The sequence below is a fragment of the Anas platyrhynchos genome, chromosome 7 (genome assembly GCF_047663525.1).
Source record: "Anas platyrhynchos isolate ZD024472 breed Pekin duck chromosome 7, IASCAAS_PekinDuck_T2T, whole genome shotgun sequence".
In the NCBI taxonomy this organism is placed as follows: Eukaryota; Metazoa; Chordata; class Aves; order Anseriformes; family Anatidae; genus Anas; species Anas platyrhynchos.
This window is the reverse complement of record NC_092593.1, coordinates 35,863,811-35,882,935: the sequence shown is the minus strand read 5'-3', so window position 1 is coordinate 35,882,935 and position 19,125 is coordinate 35,863,811. Positions and strand designations below refer to the sequence as shown.

At 42.5% G+C, this 19,125-nt stretch overlaps 1 protein-coding gene across 1 annotated transcript; it reads left to right on the top strand.

Moving 5' to 3' along the window:
• The first annotated feature begins 2,152 nt into the window (after nt 1-2,152).
• SLC40A1 (solute carrier family 40 member 1) lies at nt 2,153-18,296 on the top strand. Its single transcript, XM_038182365.2, has 8 exons — nt 2,153-2,408; nt 2,504-2,571; nt 6,700-6,859; nt 7,670-7,785; nt 8,103-8,229; nt 11,399-11,641; nt 13,378-14,043; nt 15,048-18,296. The coding sequence occupies exons 1-8, from the start codon at nt 2,363-2,365 to the stop codon at nt 15,365-15,367; spliced, it is 1,746 nt and encodes a 581-aa protein (XP_038038293.1). The 5' UTR covers nt 2,153-2,362; the 3' UTR covers nt 15,368-18,296.
• The last annotated feature ends 829 nt before the right edge of the window (nt 18,297-19,125 follow it).

Genomic DNA, 19,125 nt, shown 5'->3' with positions numbered 1-19,125 from the left:
GCACCACACTTATACAAACTGCCAGTGATGTGGGCAGTGGTTAGAAGCCAAACATGCCCTCTCTTATTTTTCAAGACATGTCTTTCCTGGAAGCGTATCTTTGAATATTCTTTGCATCATAGCTATGTGCTTACCAATCACTACAATGCTTTCTGTTGTTCCTCATCTTGTAGTTGAGCTGTTGTCCTTGTTGCCAGGCAGGTTAAGTCTACCTGGACTTTCTTAGTTACAGACAGATGTTTCGTTAAAAACATTTTGGAGAATATTTCTGTCTTGTGAATTGAGGTCTCTGGAGATCTTAGTCCAAAGCTTAAAAATTCTAAACTACTCCAGCAGTCACATTTCTTCACTCAGGTAATAACTGGAGAGGCGACGTTAATCATATATTTTAAATAAAGCATAAGGAATCAAAGATTTATTATCCACCAACAAGTTTTGCATAGAAAGACTATAACATAAATATAACATAATTAATTCCTGTGCATCGTCAGAGAGAGACAGTAACGAATTAAGAAATTTGTTAAGAATAAAATGCCTTTGTGACAGCTACAACAGCAGTTAAATTCTGAAAGGGTTTTCTTCCCATGAAAAAAAAAGAAATAAAACAAAGATAACTGGTGCTACCTAATAATCTGGAAAAGGCAGCAAAGAAAGAAATGATGCAGTCTTCCCCTAGGAAAGGCAGAGGTGTAGGTAAGAAGAAGAAACATCGAGTTGTTAAGTCGGAAGCTCTGGCTGGCATTGCGATAGAAGAGGCTCTTGGGCTGCCCACAAACGTATATTCCAGTGACTGGTGCAAAGCCAGCGTTATCTGCACAGCCAGGCTGTCTTGCTGTTTTGGTCAACGCTTGCAAACACAACCTAGGGCTTCGGCACACGCTGGTTGCCCTTGTTGTAGAGGAAGATGAGAATCCTGCTGTTTACAACCTTTGAAAACTCAGAGGCTATTATTTGCAAACCGAAACACAGATATGAAAGCAGACTTTCTAAACTTACAGACATCTTTCAGCACCTGTGTTTCGACAAAAAAAATGATCTTGCATCTCCCCAGATCCCACTTTTTTGTCTCCAGTTCCACTCTGCCAATGACAATTAGTCAGGCCTGGGCTCAAATCCACTGCTGGTGTGCTGTCCCATTATGTAAATTATTGCTGGGAGGCTGCCGAGTCTGGTCTATACCAAGTAAAACAGGTAACTCCTCTCGTACGGCTTCCAGCTATTAAACACCTCCCTGAATGCATCTGAAATCTGTAAATATTGTGGTGAAAAGGCTCCCGAGAGCCACTCACCCAGAAACAGGAGCTGTCTCTTAAAAAATATTCACAAAGAAATCTAATAAAATGTGGAGGTATTGGAGGTGTAAGTCCAAATATAAGAATATTTGGGCATCTTTTAGTGACTTCTTAGGTGTAAAATCAAAGCACTGCAGCTAATTTATTGGGTCAAACCTCACCCTTGTAAGAAATGTTCTGTGATTCTGTGCTTGACAGGGAAAGGAACGTGGGCACAGACTTCTTTTAGTAAGCACCTGGGGAAAGATCAGGCAGCAAAATGGTGGCAAATTCAGAAAAACGGTGGATTTCTGCTACCTGCCACCAGCACTGCCTTTGGAAGCAGAGAAAAGCCTCACAAACCAGCGGTGGCTCTGCCCTTTTAGCCTTTGTGCCTTTCCTAAGGAACGCACCCGGGAGAGCCAGCCCCATTAAAGCAGTAATTTTAGGCTTCCTATGTTTATATGGATTTTTATCCCCGTGCTGTTTTTTTTTCCCAAGGTAGCGCTCCCTTTACGCGGAGGATAACGCGTGATTCACGCGCAGAAAGCCATCTAATTAACAGGAGCGGCGAAGCCCAAGCAGATTAGTGGGCTGTTGTGTCACACACCTGCTGCGGGGATGCCCTATATACTTTGGGGGGGGAGAACGAGAGGTTTTATGGCGCTCGGGAGGCACTTTGCGGTGTGAGGGGACAACACGACGGCTCCCGCCTCGGCAGCTCGCAGCCACCACACGCAGCCGCCCCCCCCTTCTCCCTCTTCCCGCCCTCAGGCGGCTTCGCCTCAGCGCCACACGCGGGGGGCGGGGCTCGCGGCGAGGGGCGGGGCTTGGGGCGGTGGGCGTGGCCTCCCCGCCGCCTATAAATTGCGGTGCGCGGCCGCCCGCTTCCGGCCCCGCCGAGCAGAGCGGAGCCGAGCGGAGCCGGGCAGCCCCCGGCAGCCCCGCGGCCCCGGCAGCGCTCCCGGCGCGGCGCATAAGGCCAGCGCTGACCGACTTCAGCTACAGTGCTAGCTAAGTCGGGGGAGGCAACCACGGAGCGAAGCGGCGCGGCCCGGTCACGGTCCCGATCCCGATCCCCGTCCCGAGGCATGGCGCGGGGAGCTGAGCCCGCTGGCGAGCGGCGGCGGCGCTGCGGTCAGTGGGGTTGGGATTGGGATTGGGGTGGGATTGGGGTTGGGACTGGGGCGGCCGCTGTCAGCCCCCAGCGCTCAGTTCTTGTTCCCCTGCAGGCTCCGTGCTCGGCTACTTCACCTCTGCCAAGTTCCTCCTCTACCTGGGGCACGCGCTGTCCACATGGGTGAGTGACACAGGGATGGGGCGCTCGCTGCTGCACCTTGCCGTCAGAAGCCCTCGTTCACACCCTGTCCAGTTTCCAGTCGCATGTAGGGCTACCCTCAGGGCCTGCTTCTGCACCTCTGGTGCTTTTTGTACCTGCAGAGCCAGGGAGGTTCCCCGAGGGGTGAGCTGTCAGTGAAAGACACCACGCGTGGTCCAGAGTAGGGTGGGAAGGGCAGGTCGTTGCAGCTCGTACATGGAGGGGTGCACTACTTACTGCCCTTACTAATAGGAAACACACCGTGTTTGCAGTAGACCTCTTGCTGCTCTCTAGCTAACCTGTTGAGAGGGTCAGGGGGCTGGTCCTTTCCCTGTCAAAGTACTTAGCTGCTGAAATGCTTTCCTTCTGGACTAATTTACTCACTCTGACATTTCTGACTACCTTGAGTTGTGGTTGAATAACCTTGAAATATAAACAAAAAATAGAGGCTCTGGTCATCTTTCATATAGGAAAATGAAGAATAGAACCTTGTGCTATAACCCGAAGCCTCCTTCAAATGACTTGAATCAAGAAGAAATAGAGAATTTCCCCCCAGTTTTCCCTGCTGTCCCCAGTGCTGGATTTGGGCTGGATTAACGTGTGCTTTGTATAGCCCTGGCCAGGTCACTGCTATACGGTTACAGCACTGCGTGCCCAGCCCCGGCAGTGCCTGGCTTCCAGCACCACAGGAGGCTGTGCTGGTGTCCCCTTAATGGAAGGAGGCTTGGAGTGGTATCGAACACTTGTTTAAACAAGAGCAATGTTTTAGCAATTACTAATATCATTGAAAGAGCTGTGCAGTGCTGTGCCTCTTTGGCTCACCATTCTTCAGAGGCCAGGCTTGTTACCCACCGGACTTTTCATCAGGAGTGCCAACAAAGGGCTTACCTGGCACTGCGGCCGGCCCTGCTTGCCCCTGGCAAGGCTGGCGGTGGGGCTGCTCTCAGCGAGGGAGGGTGACAAAGCAGGGTTTGAAAACCCCGGTGCACCCTATGACAAACAGGCTGCAGGGCATCTGTTCAGCTGGTTAGCAGCATTAATAGTGTACTCCTCGTTCCAGCATGTTTTCTTTTGTGCTGAAAACCTTGACTCAAAACAAACACCGCCAAAAAAAAAACCCACCCCTAAACCTGCTGAAACAACAGAAATGCAGCTTATTTTGGCAGAACTGGTGCAGGGCTGCACCTTCTCTATCTCCAAAGCTTTAGTGTTCTGGGCTGAACATTTTTTTAACAGGAACAGCAACCAAGCACCTTTATCTTCAGAACTCAAATTGCTATAGCATCCTTGTTGTAAACAGTCTGTGTCCACACGACAAAGCCTGGGAGAAATGGGGTTTTGCTGTGGTTGAAAGAGCTTAACTTTGGTTTCCACGTTGCTAAGACATTCCCAAAAACAGAGAGAAGCTGTAAATGATTAAATACAATGTCTTCAGATCCAAACAAAGCCTAGCATACCTTTCTGGCTCTCGTTAAGTAAAGCATTTGAATCTGGGCTTGGCTTCAGTGCGTTGCTCTCCTGGAGTCTCAGACCGCATGCTGTTGTCCTTATGTTTGTAAGTCATTCCTGTCTATCACTCAGTGCCAAAGAAGGAACAGAAAGAAACGAAGTTCACCGAGGTGCTGCCAGGCTGGGTACTCATCAAGAGGTCAGCAGCAACTTCCCAGCTTTGCCTGTGGCACCACAGGGCTCAGGAGGCCCGGCAGCAGCCAGGCTCCTGCTGGCTTCAGTGCTGGGGTGGGGTTGTGTACAGCCACTCTGGGATGGTTTATAAGGGCAATGATTACAGCTGGAGAGCTAAGAACCATCTTTAAAAGTTTGGTGAAGCTAAGCAGCTATAGTCATTGGAGTTGAGATACCCATATTTTGAGACTCTTTTAAAGTGGGATTAAGTTATGTAATTAAGGTTTTGCCCATTTCTGACAGCAATATGTGCTGCTGAAATTTCAGTAGTTCTTACACGCCAGCTTCAAACCTCTGCAATTCACTAATGCTGTTCTTTTGTGACACTAACTTATACTTACTTGCTCTTTATGGTTTTTAATTCCTGAAAGAAACCCATCTTTCCTGATAGTAACATCTTTAGTTACCCTAGAAGTTAGCAGTGTGTATTGGCCTCGTCAAATTACTCTGCATAAATGTTGGATGAGGTTGAACAGAGTTCATAGGCTCCTTAAGCAAATTGTATGGCAAAATCATGATTTCACTGGAACTAGAGGAGGCTTCCTGTGAATATCAGGTGAGATTGGGTTTCTCATGCTGACAGCAGACCTGTCAGAGATTGTCACTGACTTTCACACACTTAGGTGCTTTTAAAATTACTTTCACAGTCATTGAATTCTTATCCCAACTGGAACATCTCTGCATATAGAAAAGCCAACAACTTCTATGATCAGATTTTGATGCAATATTACTCCTTTGACTTATTTATTCTCCCACCTTAAGCAGTTACACAGGCTAATCAAAATGTAGTTAATCCACCTGCATAGATTGTAAGTGGAATTTGGTAATGAGATGCCTCAGGTCATAGTAGGCTTAAGTGGGTGCTGGACTTGGGAAATGACATCCCTGTTCTCTCATGGCTGGAATACTTTCCGTGTGCCTCTACTAAACGTGGAGTAAAAGTGGAACGTGCCTTAGAGAACACATCTTTAGAGAATGAAAATTCTCTCATGTATGAGCAGGCAAATCTAAGCCAGTTGTGCCTGGATACACATTCTTTTATTTATTATTTAGGAAACATAACACCCAGATTTTCTCTTTGAGCAGGTGAAATTTTGTTCCCACATAATGGGCATGTAATTCTTTTTCTGCTTGTGGTTAAGGAAACAAATGTTTATGCTCTGAAGAAGCCTCTTTTGGAGAACTCCATTGACTTAAAGTTCTTTATGTGTCTGCCTACGCTGAAGACTTGCATCAAGCTTTGCAATTATGTTGCCCCTACAAATAGCATGCATTTTATATCTCTATTGCTGTGCTGCTTGACAGATTTGGCAGACTTTGCTTTGTGAGTGCTTCTATGTTGCATCTTCTCCCCCAGCTCTTTAGAGTACTTGAGGTTCTTAGAAATTGGTACTATTTGCTATTTCACAGAGCAATTGCTTATTTTAGATAAGGCTACAGAAGAAAACAGTTTCATCTTTCGCTTATGACAGACTAACATTAGGAACCCTTGCAAAACAAACCATCCACGAACAGGACAAATGATTGTATTTATCTGCCTTTTGATTAAATAAAACGTTTTCTGTGGTATACTGGCAGCGTGTTTAAAAATAGTGAGATGCCGACCTCCATCATGTGACACTGGTAAAACCTTGATGTGCATTCATTAGCAAGCCACAGGTCTCTTTGGCAGCAGACCTAAAGATGTTTCGAATAGTAGGAAAATTACATCACTTGGATGTGTTTAGTATTTTGGGCTTGTTTTTTGCCTGCTGTTACTGGTATTGGAGCACTGAAATTCTGTATTCCAAGCACCAGTACTGCGAGGGGCTAACCTAGCTCTGCTATCCCATCTCTTAGCAACGTGCCCAGGCTCACCGTTGTTAAAGATGTCGAGTCCCTTGATTTCAGAAGCTTCAGTTAGTATTCAGGAATGTGTAGGGTGCCACTGTCCTTGATTTGCCTGTCTCTATATTATGGCTTGCTTTGCCTAGACTTGCTTTTGTATTTTAAAATGGTATTTCTTGAGCGTTTTCAAGAGCAAACTGCTGTCTTGCTAAGTTATTTAAATAGCATTGTTAATCATTAAATCTGTTGGTGCTAGCTGATCTCTGGAGAATCCATGTAAGCTTTCTGAGTCCTGGTGGATGTGGCTGGTAACGCTGTTCTGTATTACAAAGAAATGAGGATTTTGGGGGTGAGCTTCAAAATATATGCTACATTTGATTAGTACAGATAATTTCAGTGATGCTGGGATAATCAATGATGACAAGATGCATTGATTAAAAAACAAACAGCCACCCCATAATCAAACCCCCCTACCTCTGTATGTGTAACATATCTGATACTTCTAACAGATATTTTCAGGGCATTAGTAAAATAGTCAACTAGCGTGCTTGAGAAGTGCAAATAATAACGCTGTGTGTCTACTTTCTGTTACTCTTAAAGGGAGACCGTATGTGGCATTTTGCTGTGTCTGTGTTCCTGGTGGAACTGTACGGAAACAGCTTGCTCCTGACTGCTGTTTATGGACTGGTTGTGGCGGGATCTGTTCTTCTCCTGGGAGCCATTATTGGAGACTGGGTGGACAAGAACTCCAGGCTCAAAGGTTAGATGTCCAGAGCAGGTTATTTACTCAAGGGTAGATTAAATTAATGACAAAGCTGTTAGTTAACTCCTGAAGTCAAATACGAGAACTGGGCTTGCTCGGTTTATTATGGGTAGTGTTTCAGAGTGGTTATAATTGTACAGAATGTCAAAGACAGGAGGTGAACAGTTCTGTATCATGATACATTCACTACTCAGGCTGAACCTATGCAATACATAGAGATCCACGGAAATGCAAAATATAAAAACCACGGGTTAAGGCAAAAGCTACAGGCAAGTTCTTTACCTTCTAATATGAACACATCATGCATTATTTGTTGTCTTGTGCCTAGATATAAACATCTTTTGTGTAAGTGATACTATTGCATTTGTGTTACATGTGTTTGAAATATGTTTGCTCTAGTCTGTTTCAAAAGTAATGTGACATCAAGTTCTTCATATACATGCTTGCTTTCCAAGGGTTTACGCAGTAGCATCACTTGCATACTACACTGCAGATAAATTTTAGAGGCTTTAAGCTGAGTCTCTTGACCTTTTAAAAATGGTGTCAACGTGAAAATGGTTTTTTTTGACCGGGAAGGACTATTTAGGCACTACTTCTAGCTGTGAAGTTGCATCAGACAGTAAGTTCATTTTCTAAGACAATGGAATGTTCAAAATAAAAGTGATACATACTTTTTGTTTTATGTTTGGGTTGGGAGAATAGGAAGCTAAAAAATACTTAAAGAATCCATGCATGTTCCTTAATTTTAACCTTTGTAAGCTTATAGTTTACTCGTGTTCACGGTTATTCTCTTTTGATTTACAACAGTGGCCCAGACATCCTTGGTTGTACAGAATGCATCTGTCATCCTGTGTGGTATTATCCTGATGATTGTCTTCTGGTTTAAGACACAGCTTTTGACCTTATACCATGGATGGCTTCTTGTGAGTGCTCAAATTTCTTAATAAGGAATTCTTTTATGAAGAAACTTCTGGGAGTATGGGAGACAGATGCACTTTTGTTTTTCTCATTGTGTTTAGACACTGCTGTGAGCTAAAACTAGCAAGTAAAACAAAGTAGCTGGGGAAACAAGTGATTGTTTACTTTTAGGAACTGTGAAGTAGACTTGGTCCTGTCTGAAGAATAACAGTAGAATGCATGATTCAAATGTGAAAGTGTCTTTTCTCCTTGTACAAGGTAGGAGCGAAGATCTCCCTTCATCGCTTTTCTCACCTTGTAACTTTTCCCCCCATTTCTCTAGACGATGTGCTATATCCTGGTTATCACGATAGCAAATATTGCCAATTTGGCCAGCACTGCCACAGCGATCACAATTCAGAGGGACTGGATTGTTGTGGTTGCAGGGGAAGACAGAAGCAAACTGGCAGGTGAAATACATTGCCTTTTTAATACTTTAAACTGTCTTACTTTCTGAGTTTGAATTTAGGCTAGAATTTTACAGAGGTCAGCACATCTTTGAGTTCCAGTCACTGTGAGAAACAGCAGGTAGAAAGGGCAACCTTTATTTCCCCCTTTCCTGCTCTGTACCAGACTTAGAGGGATTAGAAGTTACTGTTGTGCTAACAACTCGGTCAGGTAGCCCTAAACTACTTTTGTCCTTGTTTAGTCCTACTGCAGCTTTGTCAGAGGAAATCTTTATTCTTGTCATCCAAATAAACATGCACCAACTCCTAAATCAAATAGTGAGTGTTTAATAGAAAAGCTATTTAATCTTAAGGCACTGAGAGCCAAGTGTTGCAATACTTTATTTTTAGGTCCCTGGAATGAAACGGAGAGCTGTTGCGTAATTGGGCTCCTTACCTAGGGATCAAAGAGATGCATAAGAATGAAGTCCAGAACAATAAAGTGTATGGATGGGGAAGCTGCCAGTAGGAAATGCTGTGCATGCGGATGTATTTGAAGTCTCTCAGTTCTCTAGGATTAGTGTCTAACTTAAAGCTGTGGATTCGATTGGAACTGAATACTCAGTATTCCTTTGACAACTGATACCTTTGGTCATAGAGTCTGGACTTAGCCTCCTTTTTGGTCTAGTAAATATTTTTCCTTCTTTTTTTCCCCTTTCTTGTGCAGTGGCATGGCATTATTAGGAGAAAGAGTTCCCATTCAAATTCTGCTGCAGCTTGGTGGCCATGACACTCCTTGGATACGAGAGATTTGGGGATCTTCTGCACCAAGGAGGCATTGAATCTGAGTGCCCTTTGCTGGGGAGTGCTCCTAGCAGCAAGGCAGTTCCCACCAGGGGCTATGTGATCCATCTTTGGCTATGCTGCTGCTCTGATATAACAAGATTGGGAACTGGCTTCTTTTGCAGTGAGCTTGGGCATGCTGTAGGGACTGATCAACCCGATGAGGAGATTTGAGCCTTCCCAGACAGAGGAACTGATACTGCAGTGCAAACAAGGCACAGAGCAGCTTGACATTGCTAAGACATTTATAGCTCATTGAAGTAACTCTGGGACTGAAAGTTCCAAGTCTGAGACACTTCTGGAGTTCAGATACCTCAAGGCTTAGACAGCATTTCAGCTTCTGGTCCCTAATTTTGTAGGAAGCTGCCTAAATTATCCATAAGTTCACATGCCTGAATCATTTTAAAGGTTTGCATCACAACCACAAGGAATAAATCTGCAGTGTATCTCCTGTGATGGAATTTTACTTGCCCATCTCATCCAGGAGAGGTTTGCTCTGCTTTAGGTGCCTGAAGTGTCTCACTTTCATTTCCAAGTATACAAGTTCTCCATTCTAGTCTTCTGTTTTGACCTTGCAGTGCTTTTCTAGGTCATGCCTTCTGTAGAGCAGCAGTACCAGTTAACTTTCTTTTTGCACGTAGGAAAAATATGATCTGTCTAGAGTAGCTTTGAAGTTCTAATGGTTCTCATTAACCTTTCTTCTTATGTTAGTTCTTATTCAGCAAATCATGCTCCCCAATCCCTGTGTGCCTTCCTGAGATAAGGTACAGACCACACCTGCAAAGATCTGTTGCAAGGGAGGCGGTTGTGCCTCTGTACAGCTCGATGGGTTCAGTTACATGACCACTTACATTCTGTACTGAAAATTCAGGCAAGAGGTTACTGTGAGTTCTGATGCAACTTGGTTTTAAAACCATGAAAAAGCCTAAACTAAGCACCTCGGCTCATCAGATCCACGTAGAAGCAAATCTCACTCAGGCTGGATAAGGTGGCTTTGTACTGAGTCATAATGTAACTTGGAGACTAAGGTTCCTGAACTTAAATAAATAAATAAATAAATAAAAATTAAATGCCACCATTGACTTTGCAGCAAATATTGTTGTCTATCTCAGCACTGCTAGATTTCTTGAAAGAATAGCCTTAGTTAAATCAATTGGTGGGACAGGCAAATAATAATTGCCTTGGCTTCCCCTTCTTTCTTGTCCATGATTAATCTTTCTGTTCGCTCTGATTACTTTTGTAGCTCTCCCGAGTTTGGAAATACTGTCCTTACCCAGATAAAACAAAGCTTAGTTCTTGGAGCTTCTAAAGCCAAGTATTAGGCAAGTCTGACTTACTCATCTTAGCTAAATATCAGTGAAATAGTAAATACTGAACCAGTTAATACTGAATTGACTTTGAATTCTGATTTGAATAACCTAAACCAGTCTCTGAATGCAAAGGAACAATTCTCTGTAGATTCAGTAAGCCAGCTTTATATTGCACTAATTCCATTTTCCCTTTAAAAGCTTTATTTTCTTAATAGGAATCTAAAATCAGTCTGAGCTGTATTGCTAAGCAGCCCGAAGCCTCAGTGTGCAAAATCATGGAGCATCCAGGAGCTGTTAGGGGCAGAATGATGGCACCATTAATTGAAATCCCCAGCAACCTAGAAGGACTGAAGCTGACTTAACTGGGGAGGGTGAGACATCTACCAGCAAGTGGGAGATGTATTGTGGGCTTCTTGTTTTGCCCGTAAACGTGTGGAGCAGAAGGGAGGGAGGACTTCGCTCAGGAAGTCCGTAGAATGCCTGCAGCTACCATCGATCAATGTGACTCGATAAGGAAATTGAAAGCCATTTCAAAGGTCTGCTGCTATCATGGTGGGTACTGTGGTCACCACGTATTAGAAGTGAATGCAGGGAGACTACAGCTGCTAAAATTATCTTTTCAGGAATGAATTCTACTATGGTAGGTTTCTGTTAGTGTCCCGCGTTGTGCATGTTGGGGTGGAGTGTTAGTGAGTCCATAGTGTCACCTGAATGTAAGGGCAGTCTGTGATCTAGTGAGAAAGCATTTTACCTGCAGAAATAAGCTTCCATTGTAAATGCAGAATCCTAAATCTGGAAGACCATCTGCAGGCAAAACTGACAGAGGAAGGGTTTGGCTTATGAGCTCCTGGATTGGGCTCAGTAAATTTGGACACTGGAACGCTTTAAAGGAGTGTCTAGCAAATTCCTGTTCCTACTGAAATCACTTCAGGTTGAGTCAATGCTTATTGATGTGTGTGCTTAAGTACAACTGTCAATTCTGGTAGTGAATGTCCCACTGTAAGTATTCAGCAATTGATATCCTCAAATCATTCTGACAGATATGAATGCCACAATACGACGAATCGATCAGTTGACCAATATCTTGGCCCCAATGGCAGTTGGTCAGATAATGACATTTGGCTCTCCAATGATTGGCTGTGGATTCATTTCTGGTTGGAACCTGATGTCAATGTGTGTGGAATACCTGCTGCTCTGGAAGGTTTATCAGAAGACCCCTACCCTGGCTCTCAAGTGTTCAAAAGTTGAAGAATCAGAACTGAAACAGCTGAATGCAAAAAAAGGTATCGGAAACACAAACATCACTGTTGCAGTCTGTGGTATCCTCGCTGTGTCAGTCAAAATGAAATTGTTGACTTCTGTCTTCTGTGGACACTGCTTTGAAGCTCAAGCTTTTTGCTCCTAGCTTGAAGCTTTCAGTTTTTGGGTAGAGATACAGAGACTCCTAAGTAGTGACAATTCCTCATGCAGCTATTTGACAAATCCCATAAAATGTAGCCCCAAAATGAATACTTTCCTCTTAATCCTTCAGTCTACCCTGCTATTCAGGGCTGGTCTTGTTGAATGCACCCCTCCATCTGTCTCACATCTCAAGGGCTGACAAAGCCCTTTGCTCTGGGGTGCCTATGAGTAAAACAGCTTGTGTAGGTCTCTTCCTGCTAGCTTATCTCTGCTTATGCACAGTACTACCAGGCTTTCAGGAAGATATAGAATAGGCGGTAATATTGCTAATCTAGCAAGTTTTCAGTTCTACGTGCTGCAGGAAACGGAGGAGGAAAGTCTGGTTTGGCCATCTACTCAACTTCTTTGGCCAAGCTGAACAACTGGGATTTGCAGCATAGGTGGCTGCAATGCTGATCTTTAAAGCAACTGCAAAACTAATATCAATGTTAATTTTGATTCTCTTAATAGCACAAAATTATTTCAAATAAGTCTGTTTGTTCTGAAGCACTTGAAATGTACCAGATACTAGAATGCAAGACTTGAGCCCAGTGGGGATACCAGTATGTAAACTCTACTGAAAGCCCATGCTACGCATTGGTACTCCCAACTACATCATGCTTTTTTTTAAAGCTAAAAGTGTTTTTGAAGAACTCTAGTTTTCTCTTCAAAAGTGAGCTGACAAATCTGTTAAATCTGTTCTTTTCTCAATATATAGTGAGTTGGGAGGCTGCTATTAAAAGTGCTGAAGAGACTTTTCTTCCCAGGCACAGAAGCCTTGTGGTCCAGTAGGCTGATGGCAGCCCTAGGGTAGAGGAGCATGATGAAGAGGGCAGAAGGCTTTCTCTCTCTGAACCCAGCTCTTTGCTCCTGGTGAACAAAGCATTTAGCAAACAGGAACGTTCTCCTAATCTTTGCTGTTGCAGTGTTTTGATTCAGTAGAGGACTTGCAGTTTTTGAAAACTTGCCAAAATACTCAAAGTGCCCCAATTGCAATACGGGGAGTTTAGGCAAATATAAACACTGCCATGACTTTTCTTTTTCAATTTGGTTGTGGCCAGTGGAAGCATGGTGCCTTTTCCTTATGCTAAAGGAGTAAGCATGGAATTGTAGGAAAGCATGATCTAAGGTTTTAAAGCCTTCTGGCTTCGGTAGGCTTCAACAGGCTTCTGTCTTGGCTTTCCTACCGTAACATATTGACATGTGTTTAAATATTCCCTATTTTCTCTGCTTAGTGCATTTAAACATACAAAGCTGTATTAAAATACCAACTAATGCAAGCTAATTCTCATCACATAAATCATTTCCTTATGGAAATGAAGCATTTAGTTACAAGTCTGAAGAAAGCATAGCCTGCTTCGTTCTTAATACAGTTTAATTGAAAAAGCAGGAGTTTAAACTGATACAGAAACTTTACTTCATCTTACTGTGCGGGTGAGATTTAAGACAGTTAACGAAGTAGAGGAAAGCTGATGAGCAAATTGAACCGAGGCGCTTCTGGAGCAGTGAGCTTACTGCAGCCACTTGTCTTGCAGTTCCCTGGCAGGAGTGTATCTAACAGTTCCGTTTCTGTTTACAGACAATGACATGAAACCTGCTGAAGGAGTGCAATTAATTGTTGAGAAAGATGTAAGTGGCTTTGAGCCCCAACAGGAGAAGGAAGTCGGCTGCGCTGCCCGGGTTGCCGAGCCTTTCATCACCTTTCGTGATGGATGGGTTGCGTACTACAACCAGCCCGTGTTTCTCGCAGGCATGGGGCTTGCGTTTCTGTATATGACTGTTCTGGGCTTTGATTGCATTACCACAGGCTATGCATACACTCAAGGTCTGAGTGGTTCTGTGCTCAGCCTCCTGATGGGCGCCTCGGCAGTCACTGGCATCATGGGAACGGTGGCTTTCACCTGGCTTCGTCGCAAATGTGGCCTGATTCGCACGGGCCTCATTTCTGGAGTCGCCCAGTTCGCTTGTCTGATCCTATGTGCCATCTCTGTCTTCATGCCTGGAAGTCCGATGGATCTGACGGTTTCCCCATTTGCTGACATCAGTGCTCGGCTGTTTAAAAGTGAACCATTACCTACTATTGCATCTCCAGGAGGGGAGCCTGAAATGGCTTTGGCAACTGGGATGCCCAACGTGTTAAACGGGTCTACTACTCCTGCTCACAGCGGCCCAGAGATGAGTCCTGAGCCCGTGCCTTTAATCTCTGTTAGTCTCCTGTTTGCAGGGGTCATTGCTGCTAGAGTTGGTGAGTATCGCATCTATTAACATCTGATCTATTGATTGCTTTTAATTCTAGAACCTACAGTACTTGTCAGCTAAATACCAACTTGAATTGAGAACTGTAGGCTGCAGTTGGTATTGCATCACACTTCTAAGCCTAATTTGTTAGACTTCACAGGCAAATGAAATGTTCTTACACAAAGTAGTATTGCCAATGCAGGGACTGCAGTCCTGACTTGTATATCATTCTGCTCTAACGTGAGGAGTTGGCATACTTGGTGTAGCTTGATCATTCCAAAGAACAAGCTATACTAATTAAGAACATCTCTAAATACTCTTCCTTTTTTCCTTTCTTAAAAACGTGTTAATACAAAACAGGTCTAAACCCTAATGCTACGTAAACCTTCAAATTTTTCAGTTTACTAAATTAGTTCCTTAAATAAATGACCTCTTCTTCAAACTCTTCTTTAAACTTGTGACCAGCAAAGGAGTTTAGAACAGGAAACATTGATTTGAATGGCAGCTTGATTTTTTTGAGGAATTGCCAGGTAGTCTAGTATTTGTCAACAGCAAAAAAAAAAAAAAAAAGTTAAATATGTATATGTAATAAATTTCATCTATGGAACCGTTATACTCCTAAGAATTTCTGCAGCTTATGCTGAGTTTTGGAGGAAGAAAATACTTGATTCACACACAGAAAGCTTTTAGCAATGTCAAGATGCTGTAAAACAGCTATTTAAATAAGGAACAGGTGAGCAAAACATTGTTAGCTTAATAGGTGTGTTGAAGCAAAATGTAATGGGGAAGTTGATGGGCGAGCTGTTTGTATTAGTTCAGGAAATATGAGTAATGGGGAAAGAAGTGTCTGTGTGCTGTGCCAGTGTGAAATGCATAGTATTCTGACAGGAGGTTAGTTTGACCTACATATTTTAGGCAGAAATAAGTGTGCGCACAGAAATAGGTTGTGTCAATAATGAAAGCTTATCTTGAGAAGCCCAGTTGTATGGATAACTTTTTTTCTCTCCTCAGGCCTTTGGTCCTTTGATTTGACTGTCACACAGTTACTCCAAGAAAACGTGGTAGAATCTGAAAGAGGCATCATAAACGGTGTCCAAAACTCCATGAATTACCTTCTTGATCTGCTACACTTCATCATGGTCATCTTGGCCCCTAATCCTGAAGCTTTCGGTTTATTGGTGCTCATTTCTGTGTCTTTTGTTGCAATGGGCCACATAATGTACTTCAGATTTGCTCAGAAAAGCTTGGGAAAACAACTTTTTGCTTGTTGCACTCCTGATCCCAAAGCAGTCTCTGATAGTTCGCTGCCTGGCAATACGTCCACTGTCTGAAAGGATCCACTTCTTACTAACTTGCTACACAAATATCATGGTTAAAAACATATATGGCCTTTTGTTACCATGTCTGAGGTGTTTCTCTAGAGTTGAATGCATAGCTTAAACATGTGAGGAAGCCTTCCCAAGAGAACCAAAATCCATTTTACAGCGAGCCTGCACAAATGTTTCATGTTTGGCTAGGGACAACCTTGCTGGATCTTCATGAGTAGTGTTTCAAAGGAACCTCGGAAGTAGTACATCTGGTATTTGATCACAAAATCATGTCAAATTTAAGTCCCCAAGATCCCTACGGTGAAACTGTTTTGCAGTTCAATGTAGTCACATTGTGAATTCTGAACAATTCTTTTGCTCATTGAGCAAAACAAGGTTTTTATTTAGATCCTTTAGGAAAGGTTCATATACCATATTTTTTTCTATTTTTCCCCTATTCATAAACATTCTGTTCCACATATTGCTCCCCTGTCTTCTTGAAACGTTAAAATGTTCCTGAAGGAACTCCGAAGTTCTGATGCTTTCCCCAAGGAGCTTTTTAGTATTATATCTGTTCTGGTTTAACTCTACAGAAACACCTATGTAGGTTTTTTTTTTTTTGCATGTTTTCTTACAAGTTAGATTAGCCATAGGTACAATATATTGTATTACACTGTTGCACTTCATAAACTAGAACATAACCTCATTTTAGCAGAAGCTATTAATATAATGTAACATTATAAAGCATGGCTTTTTTAATTGCAAATGACAGGTCTGCTCAGGTTTGATGTAGCAGAGAGTGATAAGGTCAGGAGTACTGGTACAGAAAACTTAAAATCTGGGCTAACATAGCCTTTGCTTTTGAGTACAAGCAGCTTTAGTTTACTTTCAGACGCTACTGTTTTCAGAAACCCTATTGAAGTCTGATGCATTGGAAAATGGTTCCTATTCCAGGCAGAAGAAACAAAGTGGATGACTTGCTTTTATCTGTTTTACATTTATGTGGATTTTGACTTAGTTTGTTCTAAAATACTGCTAGGACAATGAGATGTTGGATTGTGTGGCCCTCTAAAGCAACTTCAGAGAAATGGAGAATGATATATCCCTCTGATTTTCAAGAAGTTCTTGTGTTAGTTGGCCCTGCATGTGTACTAACACAGTGCTTCTGTAGTCTTTACCCATTTATGCACTTTTGTGGAAACTATTCCAAGCACTTTGCTTTTCTGTAGAGTTCCAGGTTTTCCTATGGTATGACAGCATGGCTTTTCAACCTAAAATCTTTGTAAAACGTTTGCCAAATTATAAGAAGTATGCAGAAACATGAAGGATAATTTTCACAAGTTGTTGACATAACTTTGAAGGTTTTTATTTTAGGTACTGTCCTTCACACAGTCATCTATGTTGCCAAACTTCGACCCTGGAATGTAAGTGTGTGAACTCCGTTGATGTTAAAGGCGTTACACCAGGGCTGGATCCAGGCCATCTGTCTCAAAATTTGTGGTGATTATCTAAATAGAATGTAAACCACTTCTAGTGGCTTTTGTCTCTCAGTATTTTGTAAGAAGAGTGAATGAATGGGAATTCAATGTACAATCTACTTGTAGCCCTCAGGATTCAATAACTGGATGTAATAATTTTTTGCCTCTAATGGACCAAAACTAATGATTATTAATACGTTACTGAAAGGTTCTCAGGGATGTTTTCACTATGTTTGTGTTTTCTTTGTCCAAGCTTTGGGGTTTTCTTTTAATGTAATATGTAAATTAGAAGAGCTTTAAAATTTGTGACTCAATCCTGAGTGTAAATTCTTGAGGAAAAGGGAATTTTGCCCTCAGCAGAACTTAAGTCAAAGAGAAATAAATCAAGCTAAATCTAGATTTGTAGAATCAAGATGCCCAAAGAATTGCCTTTACAGCATATGATAGAGAATAGGGTTGAACCAGTGAGGAATTTCAAAGTAGTAAATAATGTCTGCTTTGCCAAATACGTTGTCTCCTGTATGTAATCTAAATTGGGACCAGATTTCAGTATTGCTGAATATAAACAAAGGTAGCCCAAATAACAGCGAATGCCTCTGTACTGCGCTTTGAGGAACATGTAAATACCAACTTATGTCTTGGACTCGCTGGCCGTCAGGGAAGCCAAGCTGAAAATGCAGTTTCCTGTGGGCTTTCTGTAGCCCCCAGAATCGAGTGTGCCTAAAGCTTAAAATGCTACAGCCCTAAGCAGCAGGCATCCCAAAGAGGATCTGTTCCTGCAGTCCGGAGAGCTCCAAGACCATACAGCAGGTAGAGCTGGGAGCTTCCAGTGTGCCCATCTGTTCCCAAAGCATTTTTATTTTTAAGATCATCGTAGTCCTACATGTAGGTCAGTAGGGTAGCAGTTTGTTTCGCAAAGAGGCCCACTAGATACTGCAGTCTGGATCTCAAGCCAAAAAAGTAGTATTGGGAGGGGGCTGGTCCTTCGCGTTCTGTATGCATACTGTTCCTGGGATTTGCGTGTGCAGATATACAACTGGATGGCAAGACAATCCTGGAAGGCAGAAAAGCAAGATAGATACTAGCTTTAAGAGGAGTAAGGAGGTCTAAATTGGAAATCTAGTATAGTATGCTTTAGAGTGAGTCAGATGTCAGAAAATGTACGCTGCTTGAGCACAACCCGTGTGTATGTCTTCAGAATGTACACAGACACCTGTACTGATCAGTGCTTTGAAGCAATGTGGAGCCTGAAGTCTTACTTAGCAGGACTTTCATTAAGTAAGCATTTTTGGCCTTGTATTTATTTATTTTTTTAAATGTGTCCAATTTGGATGAAAATTGCCCTTAAAATGTACGCACTAAAAATTAATCTTTCCAAAATAGCCTATTTTGTTATACAACCTTATGCTGGACATAGTATTGATTTATGTATTAATCTTGTTAAAGCTAATGAATAAATTTGCACAAAAAATGTTGTTGCGTGTTACTCAGTTTGTGTGCATCTTGAACTGATCCCATAGCTGTTTTTTTCTAGCGTGATGGAATGGGAACAGCCAGGAAGCACTAACAAATAGCTCTGAGGAGAAAGGAAATAGTAAATGGAGTACAAACCTTTCCATGACACTATGTCTGTCTGCAGTAAACTGCTTTTTAGTTACCATTCCACATAATCTTCGGCACAGGACCAGCAGTTCTGTCTCTTGGTTTTCTGGGCAGCAGGGAGGAAATGATTTTACCGTCCCAGTCATCTTCCTACCGTACTGAATTTGAGCTGATGGCCTTTTGTAGCAGCAACATGTAGGTGAGAACACTATACAACAGCTGGCATAATAGTGGTTGCAAACAAACATGGTATTTCTCATATTGTGGCTTGTATCTTGAAAAGACTTCAGATGAGTATTTTGTATGGGACTGCTGCTTGGTATGGAAGGTGTGTATGTTTGTGTGATTGCTAAGTCTTTGGAAGGATGCTCTACTTGTTCAGTAGGATTTCCCTGATGAGATTCTTCTTGGTTTTATTTTCGTAATAGTTTTCTTAGAGCTAGCACTTCCAGTTTTCAACCCCCAAATCCTGTCTTGATACAAGGAAAAGGATGGAATAAACTCAGTCCCTATGGATTAGACTACTTCCCGTTTCTTGCCTCAGAAAGCTCTGTCCCTTAGAAATGCAGAACAAGTAGGCCATGTTCATACTGAGTATTTTTAAAAATACTGTAGTTATGGCTGTCTTCACTTCCACAATGCAGGTGGTGGATGGGATCACGTATGTCCCAGATTTGCTGGGCGAACTCATTGGGTTAATCA